Source organism: Alexandromys fortis, unplaced genomic scaffold (assembly GCF_014885135.2).
Source record: "Alexandromys fortis isolate MF-2015 unplaced genomic scaffold, M_Fortis_MF-2015_v1.1 scaffold_50, whole genome shotgun sequence".
Classification (NCBI taxonomy): Eukaryota; Metazoa; Chordata; class Mammalia; order Rodentia; family Cricetidae; genus Alexandromys; species Alexandromys fortis.
This window is the reverse complement of record NW_026067932.1, coordinates 7879063-7895895: the sequence shown is the minus strand read 5'-3', so window position 1 is coordinate 7895895 and position 16833 is coordinate 7879063. Positions and strand designations below refer to the sequence as shown.

The 16833-nt window shown below is 42.9% G+C and overlaps 1 protein-coding gene across 2 annotated transcripts in view; it reads left to right on the top strand.

The window, feature by feature from the left end:
• Nucleotides 1-16478, top strand: part of Washc3 (WASH complex subunit 3) — a 34883-nt gene extending 18405 nt beyond the window's left edge. For both annotated transcript variants that reach the window (XM_050145762.1, XM_050145761.1), the window contains exons 6-7: nucleotides 9462-9526; nucleotides 15371-16478. In XM_050145762.1, the coding sequence (XP_050001719.1) occupies nucleotides 9462-9526; nucleotides 15371-15455 (150 nt within the window). In that variant the 3' untranslated portion in view covers nucleotides 15456-16478. The remainder of the gene's footprint in view (nucleotides 1-9461; nucleotides 9527-15370) is intronic.
• Nucleotides 16479-16833: the final 355 nt, after the last annotated feature.

Below are 16833 nucleotides of genomic sequence, written 5' to 3'. Positions count from 1 at the left end.
GATGAAGGAAGCTAATGACTTGTACTTTTTGAAACCGTATTTGCCAAAGCAGCCTCTTCAGACACTTAGGCTGTTCAAAGCTCTATTTTCTTTGGCTTGCTGAAAATGTGAATTGAATAAAATCTGGTTCTGGTAGCTCTGATGTAGCCGTTGCCAGCAGTGAACGTGGGCCTAGGGAAGCGGGACTTCCATTACCTAAGGGCAGAGTGTCTCCAAGTGCGGATTAAAGATGTTCATAAAGAGGTGCTGCCCCGTGGATCGGGGAAGCGGGTGAGCCTGATATAGTGTTCCCTTTAGATACCAACAAGGTGGAGTTATTGTCAAGACTGGTTGACACCCAGACCCTTAGTATATGAGTGACTTCACGTGGTCTAGAAAGCTACAGCTTAGGTTGCTTTTCATTACTCAACAGTGTGACCAGAGGACAGAGTTGTGGCTCGAGGTGATGCCAGCTGTCACATGCTGGTCCCAAGTGTGTGTTACTTCTAAGTGTGAATATGTGTTTCTTTTTGTAATACCTGAGGTATATGTGTGTGTGTGTGTGTGTGTGTGTGTGTGTGTGTAAATATATCTATGTATAATAGTAAGTGTCAGACAGTTTATTCTAACATAGGAAGATTCGCAGAATAAAGGGCAATCTCCTGCTGCTTATAGAAGGGAAACCACACATCCAGTGATTTGATAAGCTTCCTGTTTTCTGCTCACTAAGTGATTACTATGTCAGTTTGATGACAAGCAAGCCACCAGCCTCTGAGGAGCAGTAGACCCATGAGGAGGAAGTATAAGCTGGAATAAATGGGTCTGGGGTGACCTGTGATAACCCCTCTCTTCTCTCCTACCCTATAGAAGTACAAGAGCTCTCCCTGAAACAGAAAACTTAGCGGTCAAAATGTTGCCTATGACTTGATATCAGAGAACCCAGAAAGACAACTTTCTGTCATATTTTTGAGAAATATAAGCATTACTATTTTTTCCTAATGTCAGTGAACTGAACTCTAAGAATACTGTTTGGGAAATATTTTCATGCCAATTATAAAATCTATAAAGACTGAGTTTTCAATCATTTTGCTTTTCTCCTAAACCTCTGCATGTTGCCTTGAGTTGGGGACCTCAGAGCACGTCATGGTACACAGAAAGTTAAGACGTTTTCCTGCCTGACAGTCAGTCTGTACTTCCAGACTTGAGAGGCGGGGGCAGGAAGGTCACAGACTTAAGGACAACTGGGCTACCGATGAGATACAGTTCTGTCTGGGTTATATAGTGAGGCCCTGTCTCCGAAACAGAAAGAACTGTGCTTATGAATTATGTATTTGCCTTTGTGTGTGTTGGGTTTCGTATTGGGTGTTTTTTTATTTCAGTGCAGGGGATTGTGCGCAGGACCTCCCAAACACTATATAAAGTTCTACCACTAAGCTATATCTATGAGCTTCTTTTTAACTTTGAATTTGGTTTGGTTTTTTAAAGACAGGGTTTCTCTGTGTAGCCCTGGCTGGCCTGGAACTCACTCTGTAAAACAGACTGTCCTCAGACTCAGAGATCCACCTTCCTCAGCCTCCCTAGTGGTGGGATTAATGGTGTGTGCTACCACCATCTGGCTCTTTTTTGTTTTTGGTTTTTTTGTCTGTTTTTGACAAGGTCTCACTAAGTTTCCAGCTGGCCTTGAATTCACTCTGTAGTCCAGACAGTTCTTCAATGTGTTATCTTCCTGCCTCAGCCTCCAGGGAGCTAGAATTACAGGCCTATGATATCTGGCCCAGCTTCATATATTCTTTCTTTATAAATATGGGTGTTAATAACAAAGAGTATATCTAATTCGGATTTTCCCATTCATGTTTCCCTTGAGGTGTGGTAGATAGCAGGGAGCGGCTGCCATGCAGCAGGTTGCTGCTGTGTCCAATGGTTGTCAGTGTCTACTTGGTTCTGTTATTCATGCCTCCCTGGTTCCTCAACTGCTCCCCTTCGCTAGTCCACTGTTGGCTTACTCCTACTCAGTGAATTCTCGTGCTCGCGTTATAAATTTTCCATTGTAGCACTTTTCTCAAAGTTTTCATTTGTTTCCAGGAACTAGTTGTTTGCCATACTGCATCTATGTGTGGTGTGTAATGTACTTGAAAAATATATTTTGAGCCGGGCGGTGGTGGCGCACGCCTTTAATCCCAGCACTTGGGAGGCAGAGGCAGGCGGATCTCTGTGAGTTCGAGACCAGCCTGGTCTACAGAGCTAGTTCCAGGACAGGCTCCAAAACCACAGAGAAACCCTGTCTCGAAAAACCAAAAAAAAAAAAAATATATATATATATATATATATATGTTTTGTTTTGAGTTGTGAACCTTAGGAAGGTCAAAAATTCTCAGTCACGTGTGAAGAACGGCCACATATCAACAAGCTGATGTACTTGCATGGAGACCAGTCCCTTAGAGTTGCTGATGGCCCTTGGCTCTTTGTTTTAATGCAGTTTTGGATACTTTAAAACCTGATTTTATTTAAAAACAAGTTTTAGAGGTAGGGGGATGGCTCAACAGTTAAGAGTTCTTGTTCCTCTTGTTGTTTGGTTCCCAGCACCCATATTAGGGGACTCACAGCTGCCTGTCCCTCTGGCTCCAGAGGATCTGATACCCTAATCTTTTGATTACTGCAGGCACCAGCAAACATGCCACCCATACACACACACACACACACACACACACACACACAAATAAAAATAAAATAAAAGTTTTAAGTAATTTAAAAGGTGAAAGTAGAAAATAAGAAAACAGAGAATGCAAATATTCCAAATGTAATTGAGAGCCAGCAGGACAGCTCTGCAGGTGAAGACACTTCCACCAAGCCTAGCAACTTGACCTGGGACCTGCATAAAAGTAAGGTTGAGGCCTGGAGAGATGGATTAGAAGTTAAGACCATTGCCTGATCTTTCAGAGGTCCTGAGTTCAATTCCCAACAACCACATGGTGGCTCACAACCATCTGTAATAAGATCTCGTGCCCTCTTCTGGCTTGCAAACAAGACATGCAGGCAAAACACTGTATACATAATAAATAAATCTTTTTAAAAAGTGAGTTTGATAAGAATGTATTTATTCATTAAGTCATCAGATATTTGTATCAATGGCATTATAACTAAAATAATTTAAATAATACATGAGATTCATTATCTGAAATAACTTCTTAAAGTCAAATATCCATTTCACCCAACTTTTTAAGTGCCAATGGAGTTGGTTTCGGTGTATTAAACCACTGTAGCACAGCACCTACCTCCATCATGGAAAGACAGAGAGGGCACCAGTAGGCAGGCACTGCTGACTTCTTGTCTCTGTTACACAACCGTTCTAGCTCCCCAGAGGCTGCAGGGAAAGCATCTCCAGGCTTCTGTGGACGCTCTCGGGCGTGGGCACTGACCTGAAGGACGGTGGTGCCTGCCGAAAGCCAAGGCCTCCCTTCACTCCGACCGGCCTGTACCTTTAGTTCCCAGCTACCCTTCATCCGTGCCGTTCCCTCTTCCTTACAATCCTTCCACCTCACCTGAAAATTAATTTTCCACATGGGTCAAGAGGAAAAATAGCCATTGGGATTTAAGCAGCTGCTTTTGGTTCTTCCTTTTTGGAATACATAGTTCCCACCTTTCCTGTTAATTTCTTTATCTAGCATTTTGGCTAATTTATGAGAGAAACAATAAAGACCAGAAGACAAGTGAGCTCTCAGAGGAAGCAGGCTCCCTTGGGAGCGAGAGAGTGCCTATCGGCAGGTCCAGACCTAAGCACCATCCTGAAGTCCCCAGCACACAGCAACACCTTCCATTCCCTGGCCTGGGTTCACAAAGGATCTCAGATTAGCTGCTTAGATCAAGATTGATGACATGTCATTACCAGATTCAAGGCCCTTTACTGTGGTTCTATAGCCTCCATGGGTGCCTAACCCCACCCATTTTTCTCTGTGTGTGTGTGTGTAGATTGTTAAGGTCAAAGAAGGAGGGAGTCATAGTCGGCTCCCTAAGCACCTGACCCTACCTGGAAGAGTAACTCAGAAGTGCACTTCCTGTATATTAAGTCACTAGAATCTTCTCTACTCTTTTATTGCTATACTTGGAGAAATGACTTTAAATTTACATGAATAATATGTGCGTGTTTTTAACATATAAGTTCATAGACTCGTAATTTGGTTAGCAAATTCCAATATAATTTTGTAATAAATTTTGGGGGCTGGAGAGAAGGCTTGGTGGTATAAAGAACATTCTACCCTTGCAGAGGACCTGGGTTCTGTTTCACCACCATTCAACACTGCTCACAACCGCCTATAACTCTTAACTCCAGGATCTGGTTCCCTCTTCTGGATTCTGAGGGTATGTGTCTGCACATGCACAACCCTCATATAGACACACACACACACACATATGCATAATTTAAACATTTTAAATTGTTTGCAAGTTTAGAAAGTTAAAGTATAATAATATTTAAAATGAAAGTGAATACATTTATAGAAAGAAGTTATCTGATTTGAATGAGGTGATGGTTCCACCATGGAGGAGCCTGTCAAAGCAAGCATTAAAATCTCCATACCAAGCCAGGCACAGTGCCGCATGCCTTTAATCCCAGTACTCAGGAGGCAGAGGCAGGTGGATCTCTGTGAGTTCAAGACCAGCCTGATCTACACAGTGAACTCCAGGCCAACCAAGGCTGTGTGTCTCAACAAACAACAAATTCTGCTTACCACTTACACATGATAGTAAAGGGAAGAAACTGGGTCTCCCTAGGCACCAAGTTACTCTTAAGTCAACAAATGCTTGAGGAGTTACAAATACAAAGAAAACATCTTATGCCCTCTTCTGGTCATTAACACGTAAAGTTTATTATGTTACAAGTATATTTTATGGGGCGTGGGATGGTGTTAATATGGAAATTTGGTGTAGCTGTGCTTTAAATGTTCTCATGACAATAAATTCATAACTTTTGGAAATGATTTTCTTAAAGATTTTTAAACTCATATGCCTCCAGGTGAACTTTAATTTCTTTCTTATCCCTAAAGCATAGAGACAGAACTGCTAAAGATGTGTGTACTTTAAGAATAAAGCCACTGTGATTTCCTTACCAGCCGTCTGGGCCCTGAGAAGGTCTGATGTGACCTCACCCATTTTCTCCCATGAGCTGTGCCTGTGTCTGTAAGGATGGCTGAAGAGCAGCCAATGGAAAAAGGCGCTTCTGACCACACACCCATCTCGTGAAATAAACCTTGTAAAACCTCAGTCATGCTCCTTTTCACAGAAGTGACTTTTGATACTGAAGACTTGTGACCCATAAACACGCGCAGGTTCAAGACAGAAACACTTAGCAGGAACAGTCTCCGCGTTAATACGAGACCACAGCATTTTCTAGATCTGGACAAGTCTTTGTAACTTGTCTTGTAAAGCTTCCTTCTTAAGATAACCATATTCATGTTAAAGTCTTGAAGATGTTTATTTAAATTAATTTCATATTCCTTTACTGGAAGCTTCCAGGGGATGAAGAAAATCATTGAGCATGTGTTTTGTTTATGATTTGGTCAGCAAACATTGCATATAATTTTATCTGAATGTATATGTAATATTTATCTGAAAATATTATCCTTAACGTAAGATCATACCACTTTATATAAAACTTTACATGGCATTCTTGGGTTGGGGAGATGGCTCAACAGTTAAGAGCAGTTAGTGCTCTTCCAAAGGACCTGCGTTCAATTCCCAGCACTCACATGGCAGCTCACAACTCTCTGTAACTCCAGTTCCAGGGGACCTGACAGCCATGGCAAAGTACCATTGCACATAAAATAAAAGTAAGTAAAATTTTAAAAATGGCATTCTTAATCATGGAGGTACATACCTATAATATCACAGTGTGGGAGGTGAAGGCAGAAGGATTAGAAATTCATGGCTAGCTCCAAGCTATATAAATTTATTTGAAGGTAAGCCTTGGCTACATGAAATCTTGTCTCAAAAGAAACAACTGAACAAACAAATAAATGAATAAAAACAGGACTTTTGAAACATCAAAAGGCGAAGATACGGTTGAGTCGATTTTACCACGTCAAGAAGCTTGTTAGCATGTAGTGGCTCCCTTTTTAGCCCATAGCATCCCACAGTTTCTGCATGACTCTTTCTTTGCAAAGGAAAAGTGGTTTTGAGACAGAGTCTGTCCCAGACTTGTACCTCTGCCTGAGCCTGGATGCTTGGGTTGAGATGTCACCACCATTCCTATGAAGAACAAGTTCTCCTTCCGATCAGCAGCTCAGTAGACTTGTGTTATGCCTGCTCTGTGTAAGGAAAGAACTTCCTATTTTCCACTTCTTACAACTAAATTTTTGGATTCAAGTTCATAAAATGATAGGGAAAAAAGCCTAAATTATAAGGATTTGATTTTGTTATTTTTTTCAAGAAGCAAAGTCCCTTTTTTTCCCCTTCAAATCTAAAACATGGCTGATAGAGAGATTTAGTAGCTGGGTTCTCATTAACACAGTAACAGATTATTGTGTAAATCTTGGCAGGCCTGGAGACCTCCAGACAGTTTTGTGATATAAGAAACTAGCATTTAACCATTGGTGCTGCTGTCCTAATTTCATTAGCGTGGCTTCTTTACACACTTTCTCCAGTGACGCAAATGCAGACCCATGGCTGCCTCCGCTCCCCTTCACTGCTTCTGTTGGACGGGCTGCCCTCATGACTTGCCAAAGAAAACCCCACAGCTCCGTAGACTTCATGTTGAGGTCTCCTGTGTCCTCCTTAGACCACCAGTAGCTTTGTCTCTTTGCGATCAGACATTGGACGCTTCTTTCTGATGGCTGACAAGTGACGTCCTCCCAGGAATGTAGCAAACGAGATGTCCGAGCCGCACACACAGCAGCAGGTCCGGTGGGGATGCGTGCTCGGAACCCAGGCCCAATCACTGGTTTCATTTGTTTATCAAGCTTTATGAGATTTACATCATGGTGTGATCAGAAGCCTCTGCAGGGGCAGACGGTGGGAAAATGGGTGTATTTTGTATGTTATACCAATATACAAAAGTGACAAGAGGCTCACTGAACTTGGAGTGTTTCTGTTTTCTCCTCCTGTGGCTGGTTCCAGAAACGTCAGATTAAAGTATGGAGCTCCAGGCTCAGATGTCTGTTACTCTTTCTCCATAATCAGTTCCATAGATCCGTTAAAATGGGGAGTTTATCTATTCTACCAACATCTCTGCTTCTCGCCTGTGTGCTTCCAGGCGCCTCCCTCCCCTGTGCCCCATGGACAGTTTTGTGCTATATTTTAGGAGATGCTGATGCTGCAGGTTTTTGCTTTTTGTTTTGTTTCAGTTTTTTTTTTTAACCTCATTTTTCTTCCCTTCTGTTTCCTGGGTTTTGTAATTTATTTTTGTGACCTTTCCAGTGATGTCTTGTGGCTTACACTAACATGTGATAAATAAATCACATAGCTGTGCTCGTAGAAAGACCTTCTGACATCAGATCATGCTTAATGGAAGCTGAGAGCTTGTTTGGTTCTTTTTGTTGCTGCTTTTAGGAAATATGGCATGAACTCTGTTCTTTTCCCTCCTATCCTTAGAACATCAGTACTTTTGGAAAATGAAATGCTCTAAACTTTTTCATTCTGTTCTCCTGAATATTTGAATCATCATCCCACATCTCCAAGTTCCTGCTCATGTCTTCCGCAGTGTTTTTAGTGCACTGAGACCAGTTAGCGTTGCCAGTGTGTGCATGCCGTAGGGGCAGCCAGTGGAGCACGGCGGCCTATCAGGGGCTACATTCCTGAAGAAAACCGAGTCTCCCTCCTATGGCCACCAATGACTGCCAGAAGCTGTTCTGTTAGCAGCGGTGCTTGCTTAGCTCCTCCGGCCCTCCCCGTCCATGCCGTCCTTTGGACTGGTTCGATCTTGTATGGGTCTTGTGCAGGCAGCCAAGGGAACTGAGAGCTCGTCTGTGCGGTGTTTGTCTCATCTAGGAAACTCTGTTCTGAAGCAGCACCCCCAGCCTCTTGCGATCTCTCTCTGCCCTGTCTTCCGTGGCGGTCCCTGGCCGTTGTGACAGCGGGTGTGATGTAGCGATTCCGTTTGGAGCCGAGCACTCCCGGGCACTTAGGCCTGTTGCGGTTCTATTGACCAGCATTCACTGCAAAAAGAAGTTTCTCTGAGAAGGGTGATCCCTGCTTAGGGATCAAAGGGATCACTTAGACTGATCCCTTGTGTAAAATTAAATAGTAGATTTGGGTTTGAACTCTCTTTTATTCAAGTCTAAGTTTTAGAAAACATACCTCAAAAGTAGGGATTGTCTTAACATCTTGGTTACCCACTCCAGGTGCCTCTGGAAGAGCTGCAAGCACCCTTAACCACGGAACCATATCCAACCCAAACTATTCTTTAACGCAACTCAGCAATTTTTAAATTCAAGCATTTTAACATACTGCCACCCGGATTATGCTGTTTTGACATTTATATCCCAAGGAACAACAGCGAGAAATCATAACTAACGTTTTTTTTTTTTTTTTTTCCATAATCAAACCATTGTTTCTGCAAGAGCATCCAAAGGCTCTGCAGCTCCTAGCATGCACTAGTGTTGAACACAGCGGAGGTGTTTCTGGTAGTGTGCTGTGCGGCTTGGCAGTGTGCACGGGGCCCAGTCCTCATGCTGTGTGGAGAACCCAGGCTTCAGGAGAACCACCTGCTACAGCACAGGCGAGTGCTGACAGAGACCTCAGATTCCTCGTGCATTTCAGCTTGAATTAATCTTGGAGTGTGCTGCTTTCAGAGGACATTTACTGCCGCCAAAGGTCTTGACACATCCACACTCAGGGATGTGGAGTTATGGAGTGTGTTCACATCAAATGAGTTCTTTTTTCAAATGCATTTGTATTCATTTCTGATGTATCCTTTCCTTGCTGTTTTGATATTCTTAACCTGAATGCAGATATTCCTGCATTCTCAGTGTTCTTCAGTTTACCACCTGTATTATCCCTGCTTCATGTGTGTATTGGTCTGAGAAAATGTATAATATATTACTTGGATTCTGCATTCCAAAAGTGTCGAAATGAAATATGGATGTTTGCTTATTACACAAGCATTTACCTTGGTGTGCGCTATGTTTTGAAAAGCTCTGAGACCTTTGTTTTTGTTTGAAAATCCTATCAGGTTAGCCAGATGTCTCGTCATCTGAGCTGTCATTGCTTCCTTTCTTTGGATGAGAACGTAACCCCCTCATCCTGCAGGGCAGAAGTGGCAATAAGATGTTTCACGTGACTTGGTTTGGGTGTGCGTGAATTAGACAGTGCTGGTTCCACAGGTCGTTGTGAATGTGCCCGGAGGTCTTTGAGATGCTATGCACATGCAGCAGTAGAAGCAAAGGGGGTGTGCTTTAACTAACGAGGAACCTCGGTGTATTCTTTCAGGTCGTTCATGGGAATGACGAAGAAGGCTTTCTTATAACTGAATTTGTCTTTTGACTTTTGCGTAGGGGGTTCCAGTGATGGCAATCAGAAACAAAATGATATCCGAAGGGCTGGATCCAGACCTGCTGGAGTAAGTAATATTTCTAATAAAATCCTATTGACAAGGTACCAGATCTGTCAAGTGCAACAAAAAATGTTTTGAGCTTTCCCTACTGTTTCCTATACAGTGTTGATAGTTGAGAATATCGTCCTCCAAATGATGCCCCTGCCATGTTAGAAAGAAAGGAAGGAAAAGAAAAGGAAATATCCTAGGCTACTAAATCAGCCCTTGCACACCTCAGCAGAGGAAATTCAGTAGTGAAACTGGTCAGAATTTGGTAGATGGGCATTTGGTTTTCGTTTTTTCCATGTTGACATTTCCTTTGGGGGTTGATGTGACAAGATATTGTCCACCTCTTTTCACTTAAGGTCACAATACATAAGCAGAGTATTCTGTGGCAGCCTAGATGACACAGGGCTGAGAAGCGACTCACATGAGCAGTGCACACTAATGGTTATTATGAAATAGGTGCCAGTTAAATGTGTATTATAAAATACCTTTTAGATATGCTAAGAAATCACGGCTCAGAACTTTGATAGTAATTCATTTTATCCAAGCCAGGCTGGCCATGTGGCTCATCTCAATAAGTTATATATCTTAATGGGTTCCTCACAAGTCTGCTTTATACGTCTCCAGATACTTGTAACAGTCTGTCTAGCTGGAGCACTCCTTCACCCCGTGTTCCCCGGGCATTCAGGCTGTGCTAGTACTATGCTCTGGAATTTTTCTTGGCTCCAGCGTTTCAGAAAAAGGTGTGCATTTTGGAAATGAAATATCATAAAAGTCATCTTCTCATATTTTATCTTCAAAAATGTGAAATTCAAGAATGCCTGTAAAGCTGCCAACAATGGATTTTCCAACATGTATGTTCATTTGGTGTGTTTCCAAGGGGCCGAAGGATCGACTCCAATAGCAGGGCCTGGTGAATTGAGCACAGCGCGTCTGGGCATGTTTACTATGTGTTCTGGAAATTGTTTCTGACGTTTGAAAAGTAGGTGAATTGTAGCATGTATTTTAATAAGAATGGAACGTTTGGATTTAATCCCTTTGGGTACTTGATTGTATAAGCACATTTACCATCAATTGGGATGTTTTTGGCTTCTGGAAATACACAATGGGTCATAAATAGTAACAAATGACCTTTAAAATGGTGATGTTTCACTCTGGAGAGACAGGAAAGCCCGTGTCCTATAAGTATCTCCACCGGCTGCATCTCCAGTCCTCGGCCGCTGATAGCTTCATTCATCTTCTTCCCAGATGAAGCCTGGTACACGGTCCTTTCATTCACCCTGTCCACATGAGCACTTGAAGATCACCTTTGCTCCCTCCCTCTCCCCTGTCCTGTGATGTCAGTTGCTATGGTTTTTCTCGGTTTTGGTGTCGCCTCCCTCCTTCCACATGCCTGCGTACCTCTTGCTGTTCCCGTGACCCTTCATTTCTCACCTGGTTATCACAGTAGCACCTGATTGGCTTTTGTGTTCGCCTTCAAGCCCTCCCAATAAAGCCGCGTGTATTTGTTCATGACTTTATTCTCGCCTTCCACGTATAATGTCTAACTGCGGGGTGCAGATGCTTTTCCCATCGCGTCCTGGGTTGCTTCTCAAGTACTTGCTGATTCTGTCCATGTTCATTTTGTGCAGCCATTGCAAATGGCTTGTGTTTTTCTGAATATATCATCTTTCTACTCCCTTTTGACGTTTTTAACTCTTCTTGGAACCCCTTTCCTTATTCTTCAAGAGTGTTGGATATTGTCACCCTAAGGGATCTGTAAGCGGTTATCCAGCGGAGAAGCCCACACACACCCAGTGTGCTCTGATAGCATCCTTAGCAATGGCACGGTGTATGTCATTGTCTGTAAATGCTGAAAAACATTCAGATGTGAGGTGGATGCCAAGTTGTAGGGTAGGATTCCAGTAACAGCATGGCCTTACCGAAAGGCTGCTTCTCAACCACAGCCGAGGCTGCCTTCTGACCCATTACCTCATAGGTACAGGCCCTAGTGGACTGACTCACTTATGCAGTCACTGCTACAACGTCTCCTTAGCTTATTGTGATGTAGCAGCAACCTTGTTCACAGAGGAAGTCTGGGGCTGTGGAATCCGAGTTACACAAGGTAGGGACCTTCACTCAAGGAGAGAAGTTTGACGGGGTGTTCAAGAAGGAAATGTACCATCCAAGGGGAACGTAGTTTTATTTAGAATCTTAGGTACAAAATAAGCCTCATCCAAGAACTTTGAGTAAAGAGCGTCCTGATTGTTTCTTTAAGAGTATAAACACACACTTTCTGTTTTTATTAGCTCCAGGTAGTAAGGCAAACTCGTATAACTGTTAGAAGAGCTGGTCTAGATCTGTCTGATCTGGACAGAGAGCAGAACTGGAGTTGAGGGAGAAACAACCCGGTCTCTAAGCATGTCAGACTGGCTGCTGTACGTCCAGAGGGACAGAACACACACTGTCTCAAAGGAAAGTGTGCATGAGGAAGCCTGGCAATTTACTGCAAAATTATGCCCATCCTTGAATTTGAGATGTCTACAAAACTGATGAACAAACAAGTATTTGTTTGATGCTTCTGATTGTTTCAATTACTTTTTTTTTTTTAAATCCCCGGCTTCTCAAGATTAGTTTTGGTGCTACTGACATAAAAAGACGTGGGGATGTCACTGTCTTCCTTAGTTTAAGGTGAAATTGAAACTTAGTTAACCTCTATTCAGAGATCCATCTGCTTTAATGTTGTCCCAGAAATACAGAATGAGTAAATCATACTTTTAAAACTTTGAATCAATGCCTAGGTTTCCGTACCAGGAAACAGAAGTTTCACCCTTCGTGTCTCAGAATTACCCCGTAATGACTACATCTGTTCATCTGGGATGACAGACAGATTGGCCTTTGGTCCCATGCGTCTCAGGAGCAAGTTCATGGTGAGGGAGGCTCGGGCTACATTAGACTAGAGACAGCCAGCCAGAGGCAGCCAGGGTGACGGTCCGCTCTGCCACTTTCTATCTCTGAACTACGGATTGATCTGTGAAATGGAAACTAGAACAGCCCGGCCCCTCAGCAGTGATGCACGTGCTCGGTAGAGCTCTGGACAAGCAGTGAGCGTTTAATGAATGCTGCTGTGGTTTGTGAATGTTCCAAACCATGGCTCTACCAAGCTTTGGGGCCACAACTTGTTTATACTCCTGAGTTGCCTATGTATACCATCATGTTTTCAACGGACATATTTCATATGCAGAATATGGCCTTTCAGAAGTATACTCTGCTTTTTCAAACTGAAAAATCTCTATTTCCAGTTATGTAGCAGAGAATAGACTATTTATTTACTCTGTGTTGGGGATCAGATTTGAAGCTGAGCAAGCTAGTCGGGTCTGTTCACCTGGGCTCCATCCCACCTGTCCTGGCTGGTTTTAAGTCAACTTGACACAAGCTAGAGTCATCAGAGAGGAGGGAGCTTCAACTGAGAAAATGCCTCCATAAGATCTGGCTATAGGGCATTTTCTTAATTAGTGATCAGTGGTGTCTTTTTTTAATCATTTCTACTTATATACCCACAAACTCCCTCTCAAATTTATGAAATCTTCTATAATTTTTTATATGTATGTATACCAACTTTCTCTCAAGTTTATAACTTCTTTTATAATTTTAATATGTCTATATACACTTGGGTAAATAGTCCAGCCTCTCCATCACCTCCTGCTCAGCCATAGTTTTTCTAACACTGTTTTGGAATACAGTTTAAATTAAATTGAACTGCTTTGTAAAGAAAATGAAAATGTGATTTTAAACTGTCTGCATATTTCCCCAAAGAATGTTTATTTGATTTTTATATCCTTTAAGTGCTTATGGTTTTAAACACAAAGTTAAATCTTCTTTTAACAAAGAAATATTAAATCAACAATATATGTGTGTTCTAAACTGTCTTCATCTCCAAAATTATAAAAGCCATTTAAGCTATCTTGAGCAAAAAGGGAAGTTAGTGGCCCGTAGCTGAGAGGTGCAGACAGTGGACAGGAACTAGAGGCTCTGAGTCTCAGGGCTGGTGACTGTGGACATCCTCCTCTCCTCCCTACCACCTTACACCGTCTGCCTCCTACTGCTGAGCTCTCTCCTCTGAATCCAACTAAGGGAGCCGTCGGGAAGTTTTTAGTTTTTGCCACTGAATAAAATCAAGCTGCTTCTGCTCCATAACCCAAAGCTGGCTTCTAAAGACACATGCACGTCTCGAATCCCCAGGAAAAGAAATGTCTTGCTGTCATGGACCAGGCCTGCATCATGTGACTGAAATACAAAGTGGATAGGATTGGGGAAATGACAGTTAGGAACATGGTCGACCTCCCACCGCAGTCTACAGATCCGATGTGATTTGTGATTCCCTCAGTCAGAGTTCCAGTAGCGTTCTTCAGAGAAGGAGAAAACCATCTTGAGATTCATACAAAAGATTCTGGGTATGAAAACAGTCAGCAGCGAAGGGAGTGATGCTGGAGGCATCGCCATTCCTGACTCCAGTTTATACTGAGAGCCTTAGTAGTGACGAAGAGATCAGTGGAACAGAGCAGAGGACTCGCGGGTGTAAACCCATGTAGCAGCAGCCACCTGGTGTGTGACAAAGATGACAAAAATATACATTAGAGAATAAACATCCTCCTTAATAAATGGGGGAAGTGGGCATCCACATGTGGAAGAAGAAAGTACATCTCCTCCCTTCTTCTGTACAGTGCAGCATCGTGTCGATCCGTGAATGATTGCATATACATCATTGTTCTTTTTTATTAACATGTCAGTTGCAAAAAATAATGCATTTCGATCACACACGCACCCCCTGTTGCTCTCTTATTCTGCTTTCCTTTTTCCTCTCCTTGCTAAGAGTCCTGGTTTATTATCATATCTTCCCAGATTCCACATGAGAAAGCATGATACTGCCTTTGAGGGGCCTGCTTATTTCATTTAACATGGTAGCCTCCAGTTCCTTGCACATCTTATCAGTCCACTGATGACCAGCGAGACTGGCTCCACGACTTGTCAATAGGGTAGTGATAAACATGGGTGTGCAGACAATGCTGCAGATAGCTAAATTTTGCTATTCTGGTAATATGCTCAAAAGTGGTAATTGACATGTATGAATCATATGGAAATTTGCATAAATATTCTGCATGGTGTGGGATCCAAACTCAGATCCTCTCACTTGCAAGGCAAACGCTTTATCACCTGAGCCATCTGTCCAGCCCTCACCATGACTTTTAATAGCATTATAATTTTTCATTTTTGTTTATTATAGCACACGAACTTGGGGCTTAAGCAGTTGGTGTTCCCTGATGCGCTCTCTTTGAGATTTTTTTTTTGAGGTTTTTTTTCTTTTCCAACTCAGACTTTTTATACTTGTTCTCTAGAGAAAAGCCCAAGAACAAAAACTAAGTGAAAACACCCCGTGGACATTAAGAGCCTGCTCTGACCATGCTGCCCCCCTCCCCATAACTCTGCACCCCTTCCCACAACGCTCCCACTTGGCCTCTGCTTCTTAGCTGTTCTCAAGCTCCTTTCTGCTTCTGGGTTTCCAGAGCTTCCGTTTGTCTTTCCATTCCTCACTTTCCCATCTGTGCCTCAGTGTGCACTTGAGGCTGGAGGGACTCAACGCCAGGCACGCCAGCCTGTCCACGTCGCATCTCTGTCTCCATGGCACTGTGACGCAGAGTGCTGAAGGAGAATCAGCGGGAGTCAGAGGCAGCGCGCTGGGGCGCAGTACCGGAGGGTCCTGGAAACACGCAGAGCCGGCAGGTTTATTAGCAACAAACAGTACTGCACGATGAACCTAATTCACAGTTTGTAAGCTTGTCTTCGGTTGGGAAAATCTTTAAATCCCCACCTCCTTTTTTTTTCCAGGAAGCCAGATGCTCCGGTGCCCAATGGAGCAACTGAAAAAGCCATAGAAGAAAGTTCAGACAGTGACTCTTCTTTCAGCGACTGAGTTGAACTGTGGATGAGGATCACAAAAATGTGTGAATGTTTATCGTCTGTGGAAGAGTCTGAACGCTGCGCTTAGTGACTGTGTCATCCAGTGGCCACGCACCCACCCCAGCCTTCTTCTGTTAAAAAAAATAAAGCGTTTATAAGCTTCCAGTATTTTTTGTTAACCAAATAAAATGCTCTAATTAAAACCAGAACGACCTAAATTTCTACGAGTGCTACAAACACTAAGGTGATTTAATAAACATTCTAAGAGGGAGTTGGTTAGAACCGAGGTCCCCAGGCAGTTTCTAGGGCCCATCAGGGAAAGAGTGGCTTGCAAGGACAGTAGCTGCCCCTGAGCTTCTGGGATGCGCTTTTCTATGGGAAAAAGGAGCTTCCCAAGCCGTGAAGATGATTGTGAAACTGTAGCCAGAATGAAATACCTGGATAAGTGTTGCTGTGAGTAAATAAGAGCTCAGAACTATTCACTACAGGTGTTAGTGCGGCCAGAAGTAGAAATGAGGGATGCGATACACGGGGCGGATAAAGACGTTTGACTCGGGGTGCCCTGGACTGCCCAGATCTGCCCGAACTCCGTGTTGTCTGCTCTCATCTCCAAGACTTCAAAGAGGATATCGAGCTGTGCTCTTGAAAGACCACCCGAGAAGATCGGTGAGACAAGCCGTAGTTTCTGTCATCACAGCTGAACCCAAGCTGACGGGCGTTGGCTTTTTCCTCTACCAGCCGTTGTAGAAGAACTACTCCCAACCACGGGGGATCCTGAAGAAACTAAAGCTATTGTGTGCAGAACTAGTGTATATTTGCCAAAATCCATAGAACTGCCCAGCATAGCGGATCTTAATATAATCTGTAGATTAGTTAAAAATAATACATTAATATTGGTTTATTAATTTAACAAATGTATCACTAAAGCAAGATCTTAAAAATATGGGAAGCTGTGATGAGGCGTGAGGTGAATTTATAGGTCTGTGTATACTAACTCTATACATTGTGCTAAAATAAAATCTATTGGTTAATAATTCATTCAAGTAGCATTTATCCCACAAATACAAGAACAGATTCCACTTGAAAATCAGCCAATACTTACTTTATCATTTTAACAAACCGGGCTGGGAGCCTCATTCTTTTTTTTTTTTTTTTAAAGATTTATTTATTATGTATAGTGTTCTGTCTGCATGTATGACTCCAGGCCAGAAGAGGGCACCAGATCTCATTACAGATGGTTGTAAGCCACCATGTGGTTGCTGAGAATTGAACTAGGAACCTCTGGAAGAGTAGTCAGTGTTCTTAGCCTCTGAGCCATCTCTCCAGCCCCCCTGGGAACTTCATTCTGTGACCGAGGGCTTGCCTAGCATCCTGGTACCCAGCACAAATAA